The sequence below is a fragment of the Halichoeres trimaculatus genome, unplaced genomic scaffold (genome assembly GCF_033239565.1).
Source record: "Halichoeres trimaculatus isolate MK-OKI-2021-1 unplaced genomic scaffold, fHalTri1.1 fHalTri1_scaffold_3, whole genome shotgun sequence".
NCBI lineage: Eukaryota > Metazoa > Chordata > Actinopteri > Labriformes > Labridae > Halichoeres > Halichoeres trimaculatus.
The window spans coordinates 26870169-26892532 of NW_027437181.1; the positions used below are offsets into that span (position 1 = coordinate 26870169).

General features: G+C 38.8%; 4 protein-coding genes across 8 annotated transcripts; 3 read left to right on the top strand and 1 right to left on the bottom strand.

Annotated features, from left to right (window-relative positions):
* Positions 1-826: 826 nt before the first annotated feature.
* On the top strand, positions 827-9097 carry phf10 (PHD finger protein 10). Its single transcript, XM_074667193.1, has 12 exons — positions 827-991; positions 2202-2311; positions 2419-2549; positions 2684-2767; positions 2849-2973; positions 3079-3228; positions 3383-3492; positions 3647-3794; positions 3957-4109; positions 7093-7201; positions 7709-7897; positions 8044-9097. Exons 1-12 carry the CDS (start codon positions 920-922, stop codon positions 8139-8141), a joined length of 1479 nt encoding a protein of 492 aa, XP_074523294.1. The 5' UTR covers positions 827-919; the 3' UTR covers positions 8142-9097.
* Positions 9098-10466: 1369 nt separating this feature from the next.
* psmb1 (proteasome 20S subunit beta 1) lies at positions 10467-12805 on the top strand. Its single transcript, XM_074666443.1, has 6 exons — positions 10467-10683; positions 11003-11110; positions 11282-11363; positions 11681-11810; positions 12022-12128; positions 12257-12805. The coding sequence occupies exons 1-6, from the start codon at positions 10583-10585 to the stop codon at positions 12440-12442; spliced, it is 714 nt and encodes a 237-aa protein (XP_074522544.1). The 5' UTR covers positions 10467-10582; the 3' UTR covers positions 12443-12805.
* Positions 12806-14134: 1329 nt separating this feature from the next.
* psmc3 (proteasome 26S subunit, ATPase 3) lies at positions 14135-16058 on the bottom strand. Its single transcript, XM_074665855.1, has 2 exons — positions 15077-16058; positions 14135-14581 (listed from the first exon to the last, which is right to left on the bottom strand). Exons 1-2 carry the CDS (start codon positions 16019-16021, stop codon positions 14243-14245), a joined length of 1284 nt encoding a protein of 427 aa, XP_074521956.1. The 5' UTR covers positions 16022-16058; the 3' UTR covers positions 14135-14242.
* A 194-nt stretch (positions 16059-16252) lies between these two features.
* tbp (TATA box binding protein) lies at positions 16253-22228 on the top strand. 5 transcript variants are annotated; one of them, XM_074665860.1, is made up of 10 exons: positions 16253-16403; positions 16856-16919; positions 17003-17098; positions 17638-17797; positions 17986-18163; positions 18515-18602; positions 18733-18824; positions 18938-19105; positions 19373-19467; positions 19680-22228. In XM_074665860.1, exons 3-10 carry the CDS (start codon positions 17048-17050, stop codon positions 19757-19759), a joined length of 912 nt encoding a protein of 303 aa, XP_074521961.1. In that variant the 5' UTR covers positions 16253-16403; positions 16856-16919; positions 17003-17047; the 3' UTR covers positions 19760-22228. The 5 variants fall into 5 exon arrangements, with proteins under 5 accessions (XP_074521961.1, XP_074521960.1, XP_074521962.1 ...); XM_074665859.1 differs by having other exon boundaries at positions 16856-16913; XM_074665861.1 differs by having other exon boundaries at positions 16856-16886.
* Positions 22229-22364: the final 136 nt, after the last annotated feature.

Genomic DNA, 22364 nt, shown 5'->3' on the forward strand with positions numbered 1-22364 from the left:
TGTCCTTTGTATTTTGGTGCTGCTTAACCCTAACCCTAAACCTAACTCTATGTAGGCAATCAAGCTGTGGCTGCCCCTTTTCACTTTAGAAATTCATATCCTTTATAATTATCAAAAGGATTAAAAAACTGTTGAAATTGTGAAAGACAAAAGACTAAATGAAAAGAAACTAACAACTAAACAAAAAGAGAGTTGAAACATAGAAAACTTTACAATTTTGCAAACAACACAAAAACCTAACCAATCAACCAACCAACCAACCAACCAACTAGACAAGTAAGCAAACAAACGAACAGACAATTACTGTTAAATCACTGATCATTCTTCTTTTACATATTAAAAAATTGGTGAAAAGAAAGAACACTCATACACCTTCTCCATTGTAGTTTAATAAATAACGAATGAATAATACAGCAGTATTCTTTGAAATATATGGACGTATAAAATACTTCTCTCTCCATAGACTGGCTATATTCCTATAACAATTGATATAGTATTACTTTTTTACTTATGGTCATCAAATAGTAACACTGCATAAATAAACATTACACACTATAAATATGTAAATGTATTGGCTAAATATCTCAACCTAAGGTACCCGTTACCTTTATACTTCATCTTTTAAGAGGTGATTTACGATTGTCATCTTAAAATGAAACTTTTTCTGTGAATGAGTTTTGATAATGCCGCAATCTCTTCAATATTGTTTCGTGCTTTAGCAATATGAACTATATTCCCCTTACCTGAAAGGAAAAAAAATGAATATGAATACTGATAGAATACAATAGAATAGACACTAACATTCCATCCCAGAAGGTGGCGTTCACGTATCTTGCAGAAAGGACCAAACAACACACGAAGAAGAAAACGAAGACGAGGCTACTGAGCTAGCCTAACTGAAGATTTAATTCTGATTAATATGGCAACTGTGCTCCCCGTGAGACCTCCCTGTGACAGTAACCCTGCCACCCCAGGAGCACAATCCATTAAGGTGAGGTTTTTATTTTAATAAAGCGTGAATAACATATTTAATTTGCTTAGGGAACACTGGACCTTAGCACGGCCAGCTAACGGCTGCTAAGCTATCAAACGGCACCCTCTGTTCATGAATGAACCTCAGCGTCACCTCTTTGTGTTTAAGGGGCACGAGTGGACAGTGTTTTTTTTATTTACTGTGTTGTACTTACAGTTTTTGCTTCATGTGGAACCAAGATTATAAATGTCAAATTACCCAGTAAAAAGTTTTTCAGTATTGAAAATTGTGGCTTTATATTTTCCCTGTCACAACTTTGCCAACTAAGTCAGCCTTCAAGCCGCGCTCGTTTTGGTTCTACTCTGGCATGTTTGCTTTCAGAAACACACATGGTTTGATTTTTCTGAAATATATATGGCGCTTATCTTATTCTGCTATGAACAAGGGAACACACAATGAAGGGGTTCAAGCTGCATCACCTAGAGTAAATACATTGATGGAGACTGTTTAAAGTAGATTATTATTTATCCCGAGGAGCCAATAAAATCCAACACCATGTTAAGTATTTAGTGTTTTCATTAGGAAAAAAACTGAAAGCAAAGCCGCACACTTCCATAACGTAAATTATATGTTAAAAAGTTTCGTAAAACTGATCTTTGAAAAACTGTTTGCATTGTGACAGGTTTGTGAAGTGAGAGGTGTGATCAAAACGAACAAACAAGAAACATGTATGTTAAAATATTTTAATCCAAAAGCCACGGGATAAATGTAACTTAACCATAACATTTAATAAGAAACCCTCGATGTTGGTTCTCAGGAGTTAAACTCAAGGAGCTAAAGGCATAAAGAAAAAAAAATCCCTTCAAGGTCTTTATCATTAGTTTTTAATACAACCAATGATCCTGTTTTGACAGCTGAAAGCAATGTTGAGATCAGAGGATTTCTAAAAATGTAAGCTTGTGTGATATGGCTATTCTAATGCCTTTAGATGAAAGTAGCTGTTTTAATTTGTGAGGAGATATCACCTTTAATCAGGAAGTAGAGCAACATGTAACTGTAATAGTGACAACTTAACGACAGCATAGCAGATACAAGAGGATTGTAATCTTGCTTTATTTCTTGTTTATAATCACTTTTAAGTGAGCTTTGTAAATACAGGAATTCTGTGTAAAATTTGCAGACATGATTATATTTTAAAATGTATTGTCCTTTATTCTTTGATCTGTAGGAGGATGTCATAGAAGAGGTTTCTAATGATGGCAGTCAGCCTCCTAAGAGAAGAAGGATGGGTTCAGGGGACAGTTCTCGAAGCTGTGACACCTCAAGTCAAGACCTTGGGTAGGTTTGCTTGAAATGGAGCCATGTACCTAAAGGGCTGATAAAACCCCAAAGAACACAGTTTTCTAATGTTTCTTATTGTTTCAACAACAATAACCCTCCCCCAGCCCAACATATTTCCCTGCGGAAAACCTGACAGAGTACAAGTGGCCTCCAGATGACACAGGCGAATATTACATGTTGCAGGAGCAGGTCAGCGAATATCTGGGCGTCACATCCTTCAAGAGGAAATATCCAGGTAAGATATAAGTATTAGTTTGAGACTACTATTCCTGCTCAAAAGTTTCAGAGGTGTTTTCTTATTCTGATTTATCTGTACAGAATGAGCTCTTCTTTCTCTGACCAGTTACATATTTTTTGATTTCTCTGCAGATATGGAGAGAAGAGACTTGTCCCACAAAGAGAAGCTTTACCTGCGCGAACAGAACGTCATCACTGAGACACAGTGTACTCTAGGTAAGACTTAAATCTCTGACACAGTTCAGTTCTCCAGGATATTGTCCCCTACTGTGTTAATAAGAATGTCTGTGTACTCAGGCCTGACAGCTCTTCGTAGTGACGAAGTGATAGATCTGATGATAAAGGAGTATCCCGTCAAACACTCTGAGTATTCAGTCATACTGCAAGAGAGAGAACGGCAGAGGATAGCAAAAGAGTATTCTGTAAGTGTAATGGCCAGAGTAATATCCTGGTGATAATCTTTGTCTTTGTGTTTTGACTGAAGCTCTTCCACATGCTTATTGTTTATCTGTTGCCTTCTTACATAGCAAATGCAGCAGCAGAACCCTCAGAAGGTTGAGGCCAGTAAGGTTCCTGAGTACATTAAGAAAGCAGCTAAAAAAGCTGCAGAGTTCAACAGCAACTTCAACAGAGAGCGTATGGAAGAGAGGAGAGCATACTTTGACCTCCAGACACATGTAAGTCCAAGTCAAAAAGAAAAGATGATGAACTTAAAACTTGAGAATGTTTTACTGAACTAGAGGCACTTACTTTAGTCCTCAAGTAATTCAGAAAAGAGCATTTTGTATTGTTAGTGTCTGAATTGTTGCCATGTTTTTTGTTTCCAATCAGATTATTCAGGTGCCTCAGGGCCGCTTCAAGGTGCTGGCTCCAGAGCTGACAAGGACAGGACCCTATCCTGTGGCTCTCATACCAGGACAGTTCCAAGACTACTACAAAAGGTACAATTTTTCTAACTTGATGAGTCTTTGGTATCCATGATGCTATAACAGAAACTATGCGACCTTTGAATAAATCAAAGTGTGTTTTTTGGATAGTCTGCTCTCTGTCATTCTGTGCTGAGAGTTTGATGCATGCTCATGTTGTGCGTTACAGGTACTCTCCCAATGAGCTGCGTTACTTGCCGTTGAACACAGCACTGTTTGAGCCTCCGCTGGATCCAGAGCTGCCTGCCCTGGACTCAGAACCAGATTCAGATGATGCTGAGGATGGAAAGGATGATAAAAAGAACAAGAACTCATCTGTAAGGGTGTAATCTGTGTGGATGTAGCTGTCTTAATCTGTGACTGATAATTTATTCACCCTTGATTGATTTCTAAACCCTAACATGAAAATGCATGATTAGAAATCACCATTAGACTCCTCATCCTTCAGTCTTCTTCCCTCCTCTTCTGATCCTCTTCAGGACAGTTCTTCAGGAAACGCATCAGACTTGGAGAGCCAGGAAGGAGGAAGTGGACCAGGCCACAAGTCCAAGGCCAAAGACAGGACATCCACGCCAGGAAAAGATGGCAGCCAGCGCCACTCAGCCTCCCACAAAGCCACCCCAGGGTACAAGGTAGAGGACAAAACCACCTGAACTCTTCTCCAACAACAGCAGCAGCACTTTTCTACCCCCTCCTCTTCTTTCTACTTCTACCACTCCCTTACTCCATCCATTCTGCTACCCCTCCCTAGCTTTCTTCACTTTGTTCTCCGGCTTCTTCAGTTGGTCAGCTTTTTAGCTGGGACAGTGTGGTCCACACAAACACGTAAACACACACATTACCCACTCACCCAGGGGGCCTGTCTTCAGTTTTTTTTCTTTTTTTATGATTATCGTGTGACTTTTTGCCCCATCTTCGTATCAGACTGTGAGCAATAAGAACATTTTAAAGGAACAAATTGCTTGTTTCTTGTTTCACTGCACTTTCACTTTTTCGTGTTTTCAGCAAAGACAAAATTTGAACTTTAAAAGTTTGTTTTCCTTTTTTAATGTCTTCAATATACCTCTTGTCTGTCCTCACTTGTCTGAAAAGATACATCTGAGACAAGTTAGTGGATGTTTTGGCTGCTAGTTTTCCTTTTTCATATTTGAAAAACAAAGTCTTTTTGTTATACTGATAGAGAAAATATGAACCACAAAAAGTTTGTGGTTGCTTTTAAGAATCGTTATTGTTAAACACTAGAGAACCTTTTATATCTACGGTGTTGATACACTTAACCCTCATGTTTGAAGTTTGTTTTGCTATGATAATATGCTTTGTTTCTACACCATGTGATGTATTGTTAACCTGTTCATAAGTATCACACAGCTGTTTGACATGGGCTCTAGTTGTCCCTATAATGTCACGTTGAAGGTGAGGACTTGTTGACCGTGTTCACACTGTTGCTGAGCTGAGCGACCAGTAGTCTCAGTGAGTGGCTGTCTGGGTTTAGAGCCTCACATGGAAGTATCTTTCTGAAACAAGTGGTCAGCAGCTTGTCTGTGGTAGCCCTTTTAACTAGACGCCTACAGCTGAGGGGCTGTTGATGGGAACAAAAGTTAACCATGTTTTCTTTTGCTTTCTCTTTTATCTCACCAACACTTTAAGCTGGAAAACAAACTTTCCAACACTTAAAATTCAGCTGGTATTAATTAAAGTATGATGGGCTTGGTTTTGTCCAGTTATGTTCAGCTCAGCTTTGAGGTGTGGGCATGGTCTTTTTCAGGACTCTGTTTTAAATAGTTACCGCTTTTAGCATTGGTAAGTCTGATTTAACTTCAGTTTTGACCTTTTTCTGTTATTTTTCATCAGATCATTCTGCAGGCATTGCATGCTGGTACAGTACTGTAAAATAAGTCCGTTCTATAACACCCCTTGACTGTAACAATATTTGATCAAAAGCAACAGAACAGCTCTGAGGCAAGTCATCAGTTATGATCCTTAGTTTTATAACTGAAAACTTGTCCTCCAGGGGTAAAATGTACCACTCCTCCTGAAATTGCTGATGCTTTTACAGAAAGTCCCAGCAGAGAAAAGTTAAAGGTTATTTCTGTTAATGCACAAGATACAGCTGATTAACGTTACCCCGCTCTGGTCTGCTACCATGGACAGTTTGTGCAGTGGTTTCTGATGACCTCATGATGTGCTATTTTACAAACAAGTCATGAATAAAAAAATCATGAACAAAGGTTGAATTAGATTGACTAAATGTGTCTACAGACGTATTTTCTTTATACTGTCATATGTGTTGCATGTTCCATACATGTAAAATCATCAATGTGATTTGTCCAGCTTAACTATTCCTTAAATGAATCACTGTGGTTCACAATGTCTTCCTGTATTTTAAAGGTAGAACTTGTAGTACTTAGAACTTATATTCACGTTTTTCAGGTGAAACTTTGTTGATGTTACTGCATTTTGGGAACATAGGAAAACCTTACTTTTTAACGTATCTTTTGAAAGCTGCTGAAAGTAAACACACTTTAGAGTCAATATATGAAGATTTCGTTCATTTGAATCCAATCATACAATTCACATAATACAGTTTTATTTTACTAATTATGTAATGTAAACACAAATCAACCAGTTGATATCATCTTATGGAGGTTTACATCAGAAAATCTTTGCATATGTACAGCGAATGTGTAAATATCGTCTTCCAGCTCCTCTTATATTTTTTGTTTCCCTCTCCTGCTGCTGTCTGTCCGTTAGACTAGCCTTTTGCTTTGCTTTGACTTCTTTGTTTTCCTGTTTGTCACCATTACCAAACCATGTCCAGTCCTTGTTGACCCATAGTTTTGTACCCATGGCTCTTAAATGTAGTCTGACCTGCTTTCATCTTGTCAGGGGGCATTTGGATGTAGGATGTCGCTAAAGTTATGTTTTAAATGACTGAATCTGTTGTAGACTTAAGAATAAACACAGGTTTGCTAACCAGGTGGGAAATAAATCTACTACATAAGTTCTGATTTGATGAAATCAGAGTTTATTGAAGGACTCTGCTGAAACAAACTCTGCTTATGTGTATAGTAAAATCTTTCCCTTTTATGGCATCCTGATTTGAATGTCCCTGTAATGCCCAGCTCTTCTTATCTCTTTCCCCTGGTCCTGTCCTTTCTCCAAGTTTAACTAAAAGCCATTTGACATAGAGAGCAAAAATCGTTGTAATATGCTTAAACTTGCTGGGATGTCAAGTAAGCCTTTACTTTGCGACAGTGAAAATAAATCTTTTTCACATTTGAAATTCTACACGTTTGAAAGGAGGTCCATAGAAGTAAACATAAACAGCTTGTGTCAGCATCCTAAGATAAGCAAAGATTTATGTACTTCACACTGTGACATGGTTTTAGTGAAGACTTCTGTTAAGTGTTTTCAGGGCAAACAATGGTCATATTTTCTCAGGTGGCAGTTTTGATGCCATTAGATCAAATCTGTTTGGCATGTATGAATGTTTAACCATTATGGATCGATCAAATCAGTTTGTTTTTCCTCCAGCCGTGGAACATTTGTTAAACTACTTTATTGTCCATGACTTTAGGAATATTGTGGTTTTATAGCATTATTCTGCCCTTGCAGCCTAAGGTCATTCCCAATGCTATATGTGGCATTTGCCAGAAGGGTAAAGAGGCCAACAGGAGGGGCAAACCAGAGGCTCTCATTCACTGCTCCCAATGTGATAATAGCGGTAAGTTCACTCTGTTAATTTTTAAAGGACACTTGACTTTTTTAGATTTGGAACATGATATGACAACCGTCAATAAAGTGTATTTATTAATGGTGATGCTAAGAATTGAATTGAATCGTTAACACCATTTTTAAAATGTATGAAGTTATTTTCTCAAACCAATGAATCATCTCTTGTATTATTGAATAGGCAGACTTATCTGCACTTGCATCTTACTGTGTATTAAGATTTTGACCTTAAACCAAATGTTTACAGTGTATTGTTTAAATCTTATGAAATTTTACTTTCGTAATGACACATTTGTTACATCTCAAGGGGTTACTGTACTTCATTTTGAGTGTCTGTGTTAGTGTATCTGTAAGTGATTGACGTTCTTACCCAGTTAAACTATGTTTTTTTGTGACAGAGTCAATGAAACGGTTTCTTTTTAGATAGCGTAGTTTAATATCTGTGTCTCTGTATGTCTGTTTGCCTCGGTGCATGTGTCTCCTTGTCATCAAACTTCAGGCCACCCGTCCTGCCTGGACATGAGTGCAGAGCTGGTGAGTGTGATCCAGACTTACCGCTGGCAGTGCATGGAGTGTAAAACCTGCACCGTGTGCCAACAGCCCCACCATGAGGACGAAATGATGTTCTGTGACAAATGTGACAGAGGGTACCACACGTTCTGTGTAGGCATGGACTCCATACCAACTGGTGAGTTGTTTTATGTTTTATCTAGGGGATAGGTCAGAAAATGACAGTGAATACAAACCTTGCCTGTGCTGTCAGAGAACAAGTTAAGAGTCTAACAGCAATTTAACAGCAAGTCTGATAAGCAATGATTCTCTCTGTCTCCTCAGGTCTTTGGGTGTGCGAAGTTTGCGACAAAGATTTCAACACGCCCAAGAAGAAGGGTGGAGCAAAAACACCCAAGAAAGTGAAATCTGCAAAAAAATGATGAACTTCAACCATAACCACAGTACCTTGACCAAATTCTACACTAATGCACTGTCCTGTGTTTTGAAAAGCTTTTCATTTGACCTGTGTCACGTTATTGTGATCTAAAACATAACAGGAAGGTTTAGCAAAAATCCAATTACAAGATCTTTTCCTGCTGTTACACTGTACTGATTGACGGGTAAAAAAAAAGAACATTTAACTTATTTTCTTGATTCACAATCAGCACAGAGTTCTTTATAAAATCTGTCAAACTAATTTTAAGTGGATTATCCAGAGCAAACATGGACTTAAGCATAGCAACCAGTAAAAACTGGTAAAACCACACATGTAGTCATACTGTTAATCAAATTCAACTAAATGCAGTGAAGTAAATCCTTCCAGCACTAACAATAACAGTGCGTTACCTTCCTTGTTAAACTGTTGAATCTCTGTTTTAACGTTCCTGCAGTGGTGAGCTGTTTGTAGAAACAAACATGGTGCTTTTGATCCAAAACTACTGAAACAATCAAAGTCAACAAGAGCTATTTTGTATAAATCAGCATCTTTTAAAACACATTTTTGTTAAGTTTACCTTTTTTCATAAATTAAAGTTTGTATTTTGATTTTAATTAAATGAGCCAGGCCAGTGAGGAGAATTGTTATCTTAAATCCTAAATGATGACATGGTGCTAAGGATCCTGTCTCATGGCATGTCTTAGACACTGACTTTGGTAGACAGCAGTCATCAGGTACTTATGTGTGAGTCTTCAGTACTGGAACAACCTATCTATTCATTTTGTTGCCATCCAGTATTAAAACTTAAACATGTAACCACTTTTTAATACAGTACAGTTCATCATCAGTCAGCTTTTGTTAGTTGGTTTGTGTTTTTCAGTCAGTTGGAAAAAATGTCATTATTTTTTTTGTAACTTGTGTTTGTTTGATTTTTACTTACTGGTTTAGTAAGCTTTTTTCCAGGAGTATTTGTAACTATAAATTTCAGTCACTGAATTGAGATGTTTTTTTGTTTTTTTTCCAATAAAAGCTACTTCAAAAAGTTTTTTTTTCTTTTTCGTAACCCATTATGAACCACGCTCTAAAGAACCAGGAGCAAATATTTGATAAGGTGAAATGTACTAGATTTGTTTAGTTCCTCTGTATATCAAATATGAATATAAAAATCATTTTTCATTACAGTTTGCCATTGATAAGCTTAATGTTAAACAGGTTTGATTACTTCAGATGTGACAGATCTGGTCTACTACTTTCACTGATACTAGAGACATTTTTTGCAGCCATAAAGTGGAACTAATCTGTTATCATATGCTTTGTATTAGATTAAATGACTGCTTACGCAGTACACCATGAAATTATTTTATCGTTCACTTTTACCCATCAAACTCAGTGGGTGGGGCTTACGCTGGTCGAGTCACAAACATTACTTTTGTCATCAGGGTTGCCAGACTAAGCCTGCCAAGCAAACTTACACGTCAGCTATTACTGAGGGTCTGCATGAGCTCCCCGTGAGTTAATAACAGACATCTGAGAGCTGTAATTTTGGACTCTGAACATGTGGCGAGCAAAGCAGAGGGGTTTAATGAAGTCCTTGAGGTAATTTCCACTCTCTCTGACCGAGATATATGGGTAATGTGCACAGAAGATAAACCCATTACAATCCTCTCTGTAGTCTGCAAGCCAACCAGCCTACACCATACAGGCTGTTTTCCTGCAGGAGAAGTAACCATTTAAAAGAATGAATATTGAAATAGTTAAATTAATGATTAAATAATTTCATACATAATTAATTAAATAACTAGATAAATTGTCTTTGATTATTTCTTCACCTTTTGTTGCCTCAGTTTTGCCTTTAAGGCGTGAATTTCTGTGTCGTGCTTTGTTTGTATCTGTTCTAATTTTATGTGATAAGTTGTATTTTTTTTTTCCTTTTTTTGGCCTCTTATAATCATATAGGTTATGTATTTTCTTTTGTATTTAATTGTATTTTAAAATTTCACAATTACATTTTAGGCTGCCTATTTTACAAATGGCTGGAACTCTTTTACTGTACAGTGAATTTAAAAGGACTGTCCACAAAAAAAACAAAAAACATTTGACTAAACTAAACCAAATTACACTAGATTTAATAAATTATTTAAGTATATAGTTACATATTGATTTATTTATCTAATTTTGGCTCTTTTAGTGCTCTATGCTCTTGGAGGCAGGGCAGAAAATATAAAAGGTATGATTGACCAGCTCTTCAATTTACAGCCATCACTCCATCATAATATCCCGTTGTGTTCTCCCCTGCACTACATAAACCTGCCTGTAGGGGGCGCACTCTTGTAGATTACAGCTAAATGCACAGTGGTCAGGAGGCGAAGAAGAGGCTGCCATATTGCAGTGATACAGCGACTTTACCGGATTTCATCTTTGGCACTGTTTGCTTTTTGGTCTGAAATGCTTTCCTCTCAGACTTTTGGAGATCCTGGAAAGATGAAGGATTATCATTACACCGGCCCAGTAGAGCACCGGTTCTCTCCATACGCGTTTAACGGAGGGTGAGTGTGATTATCTCTTAGCTGCTGGCTAGTTAGCCGTTAACGTGCTAACTGACTCACCAGTTTAGTCCAAACAATACAACGATAAAAGTTTTAACAATTTTGTCCATGCAGAGGAGTTTTTTCTACGGGGAGTGAAGCAGTCTCTCTCTATCTAAGAACCAAACTACGTGGCATTCATAAAGCAAAGCTTGCTTGTGTTAGTTTCAGTTTCAAATCAGTAGCCTAGCTTTGACTAGCAAGCCAGTGAGGTCAATATATTGTCAGATATATTGTCTTTAAAATGGAAGTACTTTTATGGTTTGCTTTTTCTTCCCAGTACTGTACTCGCTGTAGCTGGAGAAGATTTCGCCATCGTCGCTTCAGACACCAGGCTGAGTGAGGGCTACTCCATCCACAGCCGGGATTCACCAAAATGTTACAAGCTGTGAGTGTGCATTGTCACTGTGCTGAGGCACATCTACAGTTGTTTGTTTAGCTCCAACTCTGTGCTGAGTAACGAGCTGTGAAACATCTCGGCAAAGTTTCAGGCTATCCATAAGTGCTTAACTCCAGCTCCTCTGACAGTTCCTGAATTGTTTTTTTCTTCCAATAACAGGACAGACAACACTGTCATTGGCTGCAGCGGTTTTCATGGCGACTGCTTGACCCTCACTAAAATCATTGATGCCAGGTTAAAGGTAAGACAGAGCATCACCATTACAACCATTAAAACCATCAAACTCATACTAAAACAGAAGCAATCATTCAATAAAAGCCATATTCATCACAGCATTGACATGGTACTTAAGTCCTAAGGTGTCTAATGTGTAAAAATTCTATTTTTTTACAGTTCAAATTGGTCATTTACTCTGAAACAATAAAATAACTGTTGGGAAAAAAACGTGTTTAAAACAGCTTTTAGAGATCTCACAAGTGTGCCTGACTGGGACAAACAGGTGGAATCACAGGTGTTTATTTACTTCTAACCCTTGAAATATTTTTCTTCTCATCCAAGATGTACAAACACTCAAACAACAAAACAATGACTAGTGGAGCAATTGCAGCCATGCTGTCCACCATTCTGTACGGCAGAAGGTTTTTCCCCTACTACGTCTACAACATCATCGGGGGACTTGATGAGGAGGGTAGGTACTGCTGTTATCAAGATATTTTTGTGTAATAAACACAAGTACCTCTTTTTTCTACATCTGTGCTTCTTATATGTAAGGGCTGCATATATACATTTTCATGTTTATTGAAAACAGGAGGTAAGTAAACTTATCTCTTGTTGTTGTCTATTGGTGGACTGTGTTTTTGAATGAATTAATTTTGTTTGTCTGTGTCTTTACAATGCAGGCAAGGGAGCAGTGTACAGCTTTGACCCTGTTGGATCCTACCAGAGAGACACTTACAAAGCTGGAGGATCAGCTAGTGCCATGCTACAGCCGCTACTCGACAACCAGGTAAGTAACATGCACTGCATATTGAAGTACTGCTGCTATAATTTCTCTATGTTTCTGTCATTTAGAAATCAAATGGGTCAATGCTACAGACAGGCATCCTGAATTTCGTATCCATCCCTTTTCCACAGATTGGTTTCAAGAACATGGAGGGTGTGCAGCATGTGCCTCTGACAAAAGACAAGGCAGTTCAGTTGGTCAAAGATGTCTTCATCTCTGCTGCAGAGAGAGATGTCTACACCGGGGATGCACTTCGAATCTGCGTCATTACAAAGGAGGGCATCGACGAGCAGACAATACCACTGAGGAAAGATTGAGGAGGAGAACGCTCCTTTTTCTTTTCTTTCCTCACTAGTCTGTTCTTTCTAAGATCACCCTATTTTTTCTGCCCTTGAACATCAAATTTCTGAAATCTAGAGTGTTGATTCAGAGTTGGTTACTTATGACAGCCATTCATTTTTTATATATCCACTCACAATGGCAACCGTTGGAATCCCGCTTTCTCTGCTCATCCTCTTTCATTTCTGCTTGAATTACAGCCTTTCATTGTCAGGAAAATAATTTGATTTGTGTTTTGAGGCAAAAAATATCTTATCACTGAACGCTGGTCACATGCATCCTCTGTTGGGATTTTCCATGATTTGTTTTTGGAAGAATAAATATTCCACTGTTATTTTTACATTCTTAATAAATGTAAGGAATTGAATAACCATTGTCTTAATGCTTTTTTCTGTTCATTACACATAGGCTAACTGAGGTTATGCTGTCTTTCTATGCATGCTATTGTCATTCTAATATTCTACTAACAGAAAATCAGGATAGTCCCTGTAATGAACACTGGCTTATTAGATAATTTGGAAATATAACCACACAATAAGAGCTATATAACTATAATTATATCTGCTGTTTTTCATCTTGAAATGTTAAGATTTATTGAAAAACTGTGAAAAACTACATTGTGTCCATTAGCTGGACCATTATAAGTATTTTAGTACTGTTAAAACAAAGACACCATCTGCTTGGTTGAAGCTTTAGAGATGGGTAAGTGTTGAGCCATGTGTTTTTCGGAATTGAAAAACCTAAAGCTATCCAACATGCCTTTTCTGAAAGTATTTTTTCTAGCTGTATCAAAAAAATGGCATTACCACAGAAGCTCTGATAGTAACTTGATGACTGACCAGATGGACTGTTTAAATAACTAGGTAAAATAATATGTGAGGATATTGTTCTGCAGGTCCCCCATTTTTTGGTGAGCTATGATGCGTTAAAATAGTTGTTGCCACTCCTCAGTGTGTTGGCACAAGGGGGTGCACGCTGCTGGACAAACTACGTGATATTCACTGATAAAGACATGAAAGTCTCAAACGGGACCCATGTTGTGAGATCATCTGAGCTGATATTTGTTAATTCTGCTCTATATTAATCCATCCAGAGGCTCTACATTTAAGAGTGTATTCAAGCAACAGTGGACCACTGTGAACTGAAGTAAAAATCGGCATACATGTCATTTTTTGTTAAATCACAATGAAAGCTTACTAAAAAGGGGCTGAAGACGACCTATAACAGGTGAGAGGAGTTGGAGTCTGATTATGTTTCATAAAATATACACGTTTTATTTATCTTGTATAGAATGGCCATCTGTTGGTATTGTGAATGTGCACAATAATGCTTAAACAGAAAAATGTGGCAGTACCCCAAAAAAATTAGAGATATCGTTACCTCCCATGAGATGTCGTAGAAATTTAGCTTAATCAAATTGACAATGCAATGCAGTACATAAATCCTGTTGTTTAAAAAGTTTTCTTACACAAATGGCTATCATTTAAAGAAACCCACTAAATTTTGGGCTGTGTTACCGTGTTTCTTGTGTATCCACAAAACAGAAAACAATTTTTAGGTAAAACCTCTATTAAGGTTTATCAAAACCAGGTTCCAATTGGACATAGACTGAATATCTGTGAGAAACAATGACCACACAAGGAGAAACAACACTTATTGTGATATTTGATTTCATTTTATTAACCCAAATTAACCAACAACTGTTACAAGTGCTTACTTAGCAACTATTTAATATTCAAAGACTCTCTCACACACAAATAGAGACACATGCAGTGTCCTCAGGCGTAGTACTGCAGGTTAGCCTTCTTCTTGGCTTGGACCTCAAGGATTCCCTCCATGTAGTCTTCATGGTTCAGCTCTGTGGCCCCACGGCGCAGCGCAATCATACCGGCCTCCACACACACAGCCTTACACTGGGCTCCGTTGAAGTCGTCGGTGCATCGTGCCAGCTCTTCATAGTTGACATCAGGACTGACATTCATCTTGCGGGAGTGGATCTGCATGATGCGGGCTCTGGCCTCTTCGTTTGGCATGGGGAACTCAATCTTTCTGTCTAAACGACCTGAGCGAAGCAGGGCAGGGTCAAGGATGTCCACTCTGTTGGTGGCAGCAATCACCTGGAGAGAAGTGAAGATATGTAGTTTAACGGTAGTCATCATACTGCTGTAGTGCCGAAGTTGAAAACAAACAAAACAAAACAAATCACTCCTAAGCTGTGAATGTGTATAACTTACCCTTCAATTTTTACTTAACAAAAACTTTGCTTTCATCCGGGCCATTTTTAATAGTTGTATTTAAATACCTAGTTCTACACATCTGTGTTTGTGTGTGCGTTTCCTGTTTTAAAGTAGCCTTTTCTGTAAGTCAAGAAAAAACAATCCATGTGTGTGTATAGCATGTGTGAGTAGTTGTTGCTTGTGCGAGTACCATCCTGTAAAATAATGTATTGAACAAACTATAATATGGGATCTGATACTATTGTAGTTCTCTTTTTCAGTCTTCAAAAAATGTATTGCAGTAAATATACAGAGCTGTACACTCTAACACAGCATGGTTTTACATCCTGTAAGGCTACAGAGGCTGATTAGTGTTTCTGGTGGCCGAATCTTTACCTTGACCTGCATGTTGGGCTGAAATCCATCCAGCTGATTCAGCAGCTCCAGCATGGTCCTCTGCACCTCTCTGTCTCCTGCCTTTTCGCTGTCAAACCTCTTGGTTCCAATGGCATCCAGCTCATCGATGAAGATGATAGATGGGGCTTTCTCTTTGGCCAGGGCAAAGGCGTCTCTCACCAGCTTGGCTCCATCACCAATGAACATCTGGACCAGCTGGGGACCAGCCAGTTTCAGGAAGGTTGCTTTGGTCTGAGCAGCGCAGGCTCTGGCCAGGAGAGTCTTTCCTGTGCCAGGGGGCCCATACATCAGGACCCCTTTGGGTGGCTGGATACCCAGGTTCTCAAACTTCTCCTTGTGGTTCATGGGCAGGACGATGGCCTCCACCAGCTCCTGGATCTGCTTGTCCAGTCCTCCTATGTCACTGTACTGCTCTGTAGGGCGCTCATCCACCTCCATGGCCTTGACTCTGGAGTCATACTCGGTGGGTAAGGTCTCCAGGATGAGGTAGGAGTCTTTGTTGACACCGACCAGGTCTCCGGGCTTCAGCTTCTCGGCGTCCACCAGCCCAATAACAGGGAGGAAATAGGTCTGTCGAGTCGAGGTCTTTATGACAGCGCACTTTCCTTTCCTCTGAGAGTCCAGGTCCACGTTAGCACCGTCTTCCTCCTGGTCGTTGGGGTCCACATCCAGCAGCTCGATCACATTGGACACAAGGTACGGCAGGGTTTTGTTCACTTTTATCTTCTCCGTGTTTTCCTTGATTTTGTCTTTCATGGCTTGCAGCTCGTGGGTCACTCTCAGCACCTCGCTCTTCATTATCTTTATCTCGCTGTCTAGGAGACGAGTTCGCTGAACTATCTCCTCTGTGGACATTTTTAGGACTTCTTCACCGATTCCATCCTCCACTTCATCCCAAACTGATTTGTCACTCAGCGACGCCATCTTTGCTCTGTCTGCGGTGAACTGTGACACAGCGGAAAAGATAGGTCCAACTCCCGGAAGTAGCCAGATGGACGCCGAAGCATCGGAAATCCATCATTTCAGATTCTTGATGAAAACAGGATTAAATGACAAAAAGTAGTATCATATTCCTTTTATTAAGTTTTGACCGTTTTTCTGCCCTTTATCTCCCAATCTACTACTCAGCAGTTTAGGCCGATAGGTGGCAGTACTGTCACTTAAGGCTGGTCCACAAACCGCCAAGTAGTTCAAAAAATAGAAGAAGAAGAAGAAGAAGCAGAAGGAGCAGAGGAGCGAGGAGGAAACGAGCCTCAGGTTGCCTTAATGTTGTCTGTGTGACTATTTTAACCGGCAAGGCGTGAAGGTACGTTGAACAGAGGTGTACTGTGTAGCCATGGTTTAGAGTCATGCTATCGGAAATTCATTTTAACAAGCAAAGTCAGTGTTTTGACTGTGGTCTATGCACGTATGACTTACGGTTTCATATTAGCTTCTCTCGCTAACGTTAGCTCTGCGGCTAACCTCAGTCATCAAGTGTGTTGACATAGTTGATTTTGGAAGATGTAATGAAATCCCACTTATCACTGCTTGAAAAAGCAGGTTGCACAAACTTTTAACGTCAGAATTACAGAGTTATTGTGTTAAAGAATCACGCTAAACCTTAAATCATTTTGGTGATGTCGTTCGCACCACCACTGGGCTGCAGATATACCCATTCCAACGTAGTTTTATGTAAAAGTGTCATTTTGATTATGCAAGCATCAATAATTATGCTTGGTAAAATAAATATTTTTCTGCTTTTTTTCACATTTGCAGGGAGGAAAGTGCGTCAGAGAAGGAGTAGGAGGCGTGTTGTGGCTGTGTCAAGTCAACTGTAACAGTTTTGTGTTACATTTTCCCGTTACAGACCCCTGGACACACAGTAGAGGGACCTGCTGTGTTAACTTGTCTTAACTGTGCTAGGTCCTGCTTGTTGGTGGCAGTGAACTAACGTAAGGGGTCAAAGAGATGGACCAAAACAACAGTATACCAACCTTCCAGGGTCTGGCCTCCCCCCAGGTAATACTGGAGTCACATATTTTAGATTGCCGCATTTTAGTTTTTAAATCATCCCAGCTCAACCAGATATTTATCAAGCTACATGTATCTGTGACCACGAGACTGCTTATAAGAAGCCCCTAGACGGTTTTTCTGACCACGTTTCAAACCATTGAATTAATGTATATGATTAACTGTTTTTTTTCCAAGAAAAGTTAAACAGAGTTTATTGTCTATAAATACTACTACTATCTGCATAATGAATAATACTATTGCAGCCAATATATTCATATATGCTCCATAATAAGTGTGCGTTGATTCCTAAATTAAGTAGGTATGACTGGCCACTCTAGTCTGCCTAAAATGATTTTGGTACTCAATAATAATACAAAATTCTTGAATCTAACTGTAAATAAGTGTGAATTAGTTTTTTTTAGGTAGAGAAAACCCAACAGAAAATGGGATTTTGCAGTTGTTGGTACTTGTATTAAAATTTGTAAGCTTCATTTTCCTCGACTGCTCTTTCCCAACTGAGAGTTTTATGGTGTGCTATTGTACAGGGTGCCATGACCCCAGGCATGCCAATTTTTAGTCCCATGATGCCATATGGCTCAGGCCTGACACCCCAGCCTGTCCAGAACACCAACAGTCTATCTATACTGGAGGAGCAGCAGAGACAGCATCAACAGCAGCAGCAACAGGCACAGCAGGCAAACACTGGTACAAGATATACAATTTAATTTTACTCCATCTTCTCTCAGAATCGTGAAGTGTATATTCTCATTTTTCTGAAATTGGTGCATTTCCTGTGGTGTTTTTATCCAGATGTGTTACTTTCAGTTTTATATGTTAGTTTTACCCTCAGCAAAAATAAAACACAGATTTTTAAAATGTTCTTTGTTTCACAGGCCTTGCTGGAACATCGGGGCAGACCCCTCAGCTTTACCACTCCCAGACAGTTGCAGGCTCGACCACCACAGCACTGCCAGGAAACACGCCGCTCTACAACACACCGCTCACTCCCATGACTCCCATCACACCAGCCACACCAGCCTCAGAAAGCTCTGGAATAGTACCCCAGCTACAGTATGTTTGATTTACTATGCAGAGAAATGTCAAAGTGTCAGATGATGTTCTTTGTCTCCATGACATGCATGATTTAACTGCCTTCTACAGTGTCTTAGTAAGTGGTAACCATTAAGTTTAACTTATAAATTAAAAAAAACTTGAATGAAAAGTTAACATTGGCCTTAATCAGGTGTATTAAAATAATATTCAGATCACAAACATAAATTAATTCTGTGAAGTCATTAATGTTTTTCATTTCCTAAATCAACACATTGTCAGACATTAGAGCATGATTCTCTGCTAGCTGTCCAAAACATTCTTCCCTTCATGACTCTTGCTCAGTTCTTTGTTGTGCTTTTTTTCCTCAAGAAACATTGTATCTACTGTAAACCTGGGCTGTAAACTGGACTTGAAAACCATTGCCCTGAGGGCCAGAAATGCAGAATACAACCCAAAGGTGAGTCAGACAAACCTCCCTGTGAGTAACCAGCTTTGTGGTGATGTCATTTAAGAAATGTATCTGCTTTGGCAACGTAATGAATCCCTACTTCCTTAAATACTATGATTGCTCTCTTTGTGTCTTGCAGCGTTTTGCTGCTGTTATCATGAGAATACGAGAGCCCAGGACCACTGCTCTCATCTTCAGCTCAGGGAAGATGGTCTGCACTGGAGCCAAGAGGTCAGAATAACTCGATTCTTAACCCAGCTGAGGAAAACTCTTTCCAACCCTGCATTGACTACAGTCAAAACACTCTTTCATGCTGTATTTCTTGTCATGTCCCTTGTCCTTAGTGAGGAGCAATCAAGATTAGCAGCAAGAAAATATGCTCGGGTGGTGCAGAAGCTTGGTTTCCCTGCCAAGTTCCTGGACTTCAAGATTCAGAACATGGTGGGAAGCTGCGATGTGAAGTTCCCCATTAGGTTGGAGGGATTAGTCCTCACACATCAACAGTTTAGCAGGTAATGGTTTGTTTGTTTCCCATTCAGCTGATCTTTACTCATTTTTAAGTTTCAAATCATCCCTTTATGATGTCTGCTTTTTAAGGGGGTAGACAGAAATTAGCTGTCATCTTCTTAAAGGAAAAACATACAAATACAAGTTTAAATCACTTCTCGAGTATGAGTTTCAGAAAATAAAGAGTGCAAAGTAGACTTTTTCACAACTTAAGTTCATTCTTTATGAAGTGTTTGCACGCAAACTAAAATTATGTGATCTGTCTGTTTCAGTTATGAACCAGAGCTGTTTCCTGGACTGATTTATAGAATGATCAAACCTAGGATTGTTCTGCTCATCTTTGTTTCTGGGAAAGTTGTACTCACTGGTAAGAGCCACTCTTTGTGGTTTTAATTCCATCACAAGTTTTTATGATCACAGGTCATCATTTGCCCAAATCACTTCACTTTACTTATTAACCAGCTGATGTAACATTTCAGCTCCTCTGAAAACCAGGTTGATAATCAGAAACTGGTCCAATTTTAAACATATTGTCCTTGCTAAAACTTTGCTTTGTTTGTTTTTTTTGTTTGTTTTAAGGTGCCAAGGTGAGAGCAGAGATCTACGAAGCTTTTGAAAATATTTACCCCATCCTGAAAGGCTTCCGCAAGACAACATAGAACCTGCAGCTCCCCCTTTTATCGACTCCCTCAACCCCACCCCTTTTTACGCAGGTTTTTTAATAACAACATGAAGTGTTGTCGATATGTTGGTTGACCAGTGGACTGCTGTAAGGGCTTTTGTACAGGGTTAAGTCATCATCTTCTTTTGTTAGACTTCTTCCCTCCTTGACTGGCTGGTTTTCAAAACAAAACCATTTCAAAGACAGTAAAGCTTTTTGATGCTGTGTTATCACAGGTGAATGAGCGTTTAATGATCCACCTTTTAAGGTACTTCGATGCGCTTAAGTCCCCCTCCCTAACAGTTATTTTTGTTAAAGTTCCACTCATGTCCCTGATTGTACATAGGACTGTAAAGATTGTAAAATTTGGTAATTAGAAGAAAGCAGTCTGAGCTGGACTGTTCGTGTTTTTATTTTATGCTGTTTTAAATAGTTTTTATACATTGCATTTTTATCGATTCTCGGTTCTTATCACAGTTTCTCAGCACATGTTCAAGTCAATCAGCACTGCATTCCTTTAAACAGTGTTCACAAAACTTTGCATTGTTATCGTCAGTACTATGCATTTAATAACGAGCAAATCTTTGTTGATCTTACTCCTCATTTCAGAAATGATGGAAGTGGATTACCCTCAGATTTAAAAACCAACATGATCTTTGTAGTCTACTCTTAAAGGAGTGTCCAAAGTTGGATTCTTTTAAGTTTAATCTGCAGACATTTATCGACCAGATCATCAGTCCTGATTCAGAAGTTGAAATCAGGTTACTTTGATTTCTTTTAGTTAAGGTTTTGGCTAACAATTCATTTGTACCATAATCTATGCTGCATTTTATTTACTTTTCCTTTTTGAAAATGACTTCAACCTGAAAGAAAACCGTTCTGATCACCTTTTTGAGCTTGGGGGGCACCTTGTCTGGAGAATGGTGAAACTTGGGACACTGTTGTTATGTGAAGCACAACTAGAATGTGAACTCACAAGTTCCTTTTCAATATCTTGAATTCAAAGTTTGCCTCTTAAATACATACGAGCACTAAAAGACATCCTGTTGACAGATCAGCTTTACATCATGTTGCCTTCTTGATGTTGTTTTCTATTTTCTAAGTTGGCCTTTCAAAAGTATTTTTGGACTCACTTTCTTTGTTTTCCGGTTGTATCTGGGTGCAGTCAGCTGTGAATCAGTCTTGACTGTTCATACTGTGTGCTCAGACAGAAACTGAATACAATTTCGGCACTTGTGACTGTGTTGCTGGCCATTTCATCAGTTTTACCATTTGTACGTTGGCTCCCTAAAGGCTGTATGGACAGTAAAGTATTTGGTGAAACTAGAGGTTCTTGCTCAACTACACTTATTGTTAAATTCTACTTTAACCAGCAATTAATTAAAACCTCCCTGCGGCCAACCAAGAGGCATTGTTTTCATAAGCAATTCTGGTTCTAAAACTGTTGTTGTTGTGCTGCACTGTCCATTAATAAATATGTACATACTGACTGTTTACAGCTGACTCTTTGCCACATTAATATCACTTGTCAAAAACTTGGTGCTGTTTTAGTTGGAAACAGCACCTTTGTAGTCCAGTGTTTGTTTGTTTTTGTCCAACATCTCTTTTTCCACTAAGAGGGTGAAGAAGTCAAAGAATTTCAACAGGTTGGAGTACCACAGGGCATGATTAATACACAGTATACAGTAAATCTGATCCAGATAATGTGGCGGTTACATTGTACTGTACTGGAAGTTTAAATTGTTGCTCAACATTGACCTTAAACTGTAAATAAATAGATGCTGGAACACCTTTACTTTGAAGCCCAGAGAATTAGAGCCTGTTTTCCTTTTTATTTCAAAGTCAGTTCTTGCTATGCCAGCTCTTGTCTAAGTGCTGATTTTCTGAAAAGGTAAGTTTTTATTAGTTATTTAATATTAAAAAGAACTAATTTGACACCATGATTAATTGATGAGTTCCTGTGCCAGATTAAGATAGAGGAAGAATAGTGAGTGAAAACAAACTCTACCAAAACCACGGGTGTCTTAAATCAATACATGAATCTCTCCTGCTGTGAGCTGCATTGGTTAGGGTTGCAGTTTTGTATCTGGACTGTGACTGGTCAGGTTGCTTCTTAATGCTTATGTAGCATCAGTCCAATAATTGCACTCAAGGAGGTATTCTTTTGGCTTCAGAGCTAGAAACAAAGTGATATCCATTCTTTATAATACACTGTGTAACTCAGAAAAAATACATTTTTGGAACTCTGTAACATCAAATATTTGATTGTATGTCCATGCTTGTGCAACTCTTCCACTGCATTGTAGCCTCTGTTGTTCTCCACTGTTTATGACCCTTTCTATGTTTTGCAACAGCAGAGGCAACCTTGTGAATTAATGGGTAGAAAAACACTTTTCCCGTTATGTAGCAACAATGTGACCATTCTTAAAAACATGCAGCAATAAACTAAAACCACTTACCATTCAATTGGCATTACAGTCTTTCTTAGAGACATTAAAATCAACATTGACAGGGCTTTGTGTGTATTTTCTGTTGATGGGCTGCTGAAGGCAGTGAATGAAAGCTTATTTTAGATAACTGTTGAGAGCTTTATTGAGGGACAG

Coding starts and splice junctions, on each gene's coding strand:
- phf10 (XM_074667193.1), top strand. CDS start 920: ATGGCAACTGTGCTCCCCGTGAGACCTCCCTGTGACAGTAACCCTGCC. Junction 2,768..2,848: donor TGAGACACAGTGTACTCTAG/GTAAGACTTAAA, acceptor CTGTGTACTCAG/GCCTGACAGCTCTTCGTAGT. Junction 3,229..3,382: donor ACTTTGACCTCCAGACACAT/GTAAGTCCAAGT, acceptor GTTTCCAATCAG/ATTATTCAGGTGCCTCAGGG.
- psmc3 (XM_074665855.1), bottom strand. CDS start 16,021: ATGGCGTCGCTGAGTGACAAATCAGTTTGGGATGAAGTGGAGGATGGA. Junction 14,582..15,076: donor AGCCCAACATGCAGGTCAAG/GTAAAGATTCGG, acceptor ACTTCTCTCCAG/GTGATTGCTGCCACCAACAG.
- psmb1 (XM_074666443.1), top strand. CDS start 10,583: ATGCTTTCCTCTCAGACTTTTGGAGATCCTGGAAAGATGAAGGATTAT. Junction 11,111..11,281: donor TCACCAAAATGTTACAAGCT/GTGAGTGTGCAT, acceptor TTCCAATAACAG/GACAGACAACACTGTCATTG. Junction 11,364..11,680: donor TCATTGATGCCAGGTTAAAG/GTAAGACAGAGC, acceptor TTCTCATCCAAG/ATGTACAAACACTCAAACAA.
- tbp (XM_074665857.1), top strand. CDS start 17,048: ATGGACCAAAACAACAGTATACCAACCTTCCAGGGTCTGGCCTCCCCC. Junction 17,099..17,637: donor AGGGTCTGGCCTCCCCCCAG/GTAATACTGGAG, acceptor GCTATTGTACAG/GGTGCCATGACCCCAGGCAT. Junction 18,164..18,514: donor GGAATAGTACCCCAGCTACA/GTATGTTTGATT, acceptor TTTTTCCTCAAG/AAACATTGTATCTACTGTAA.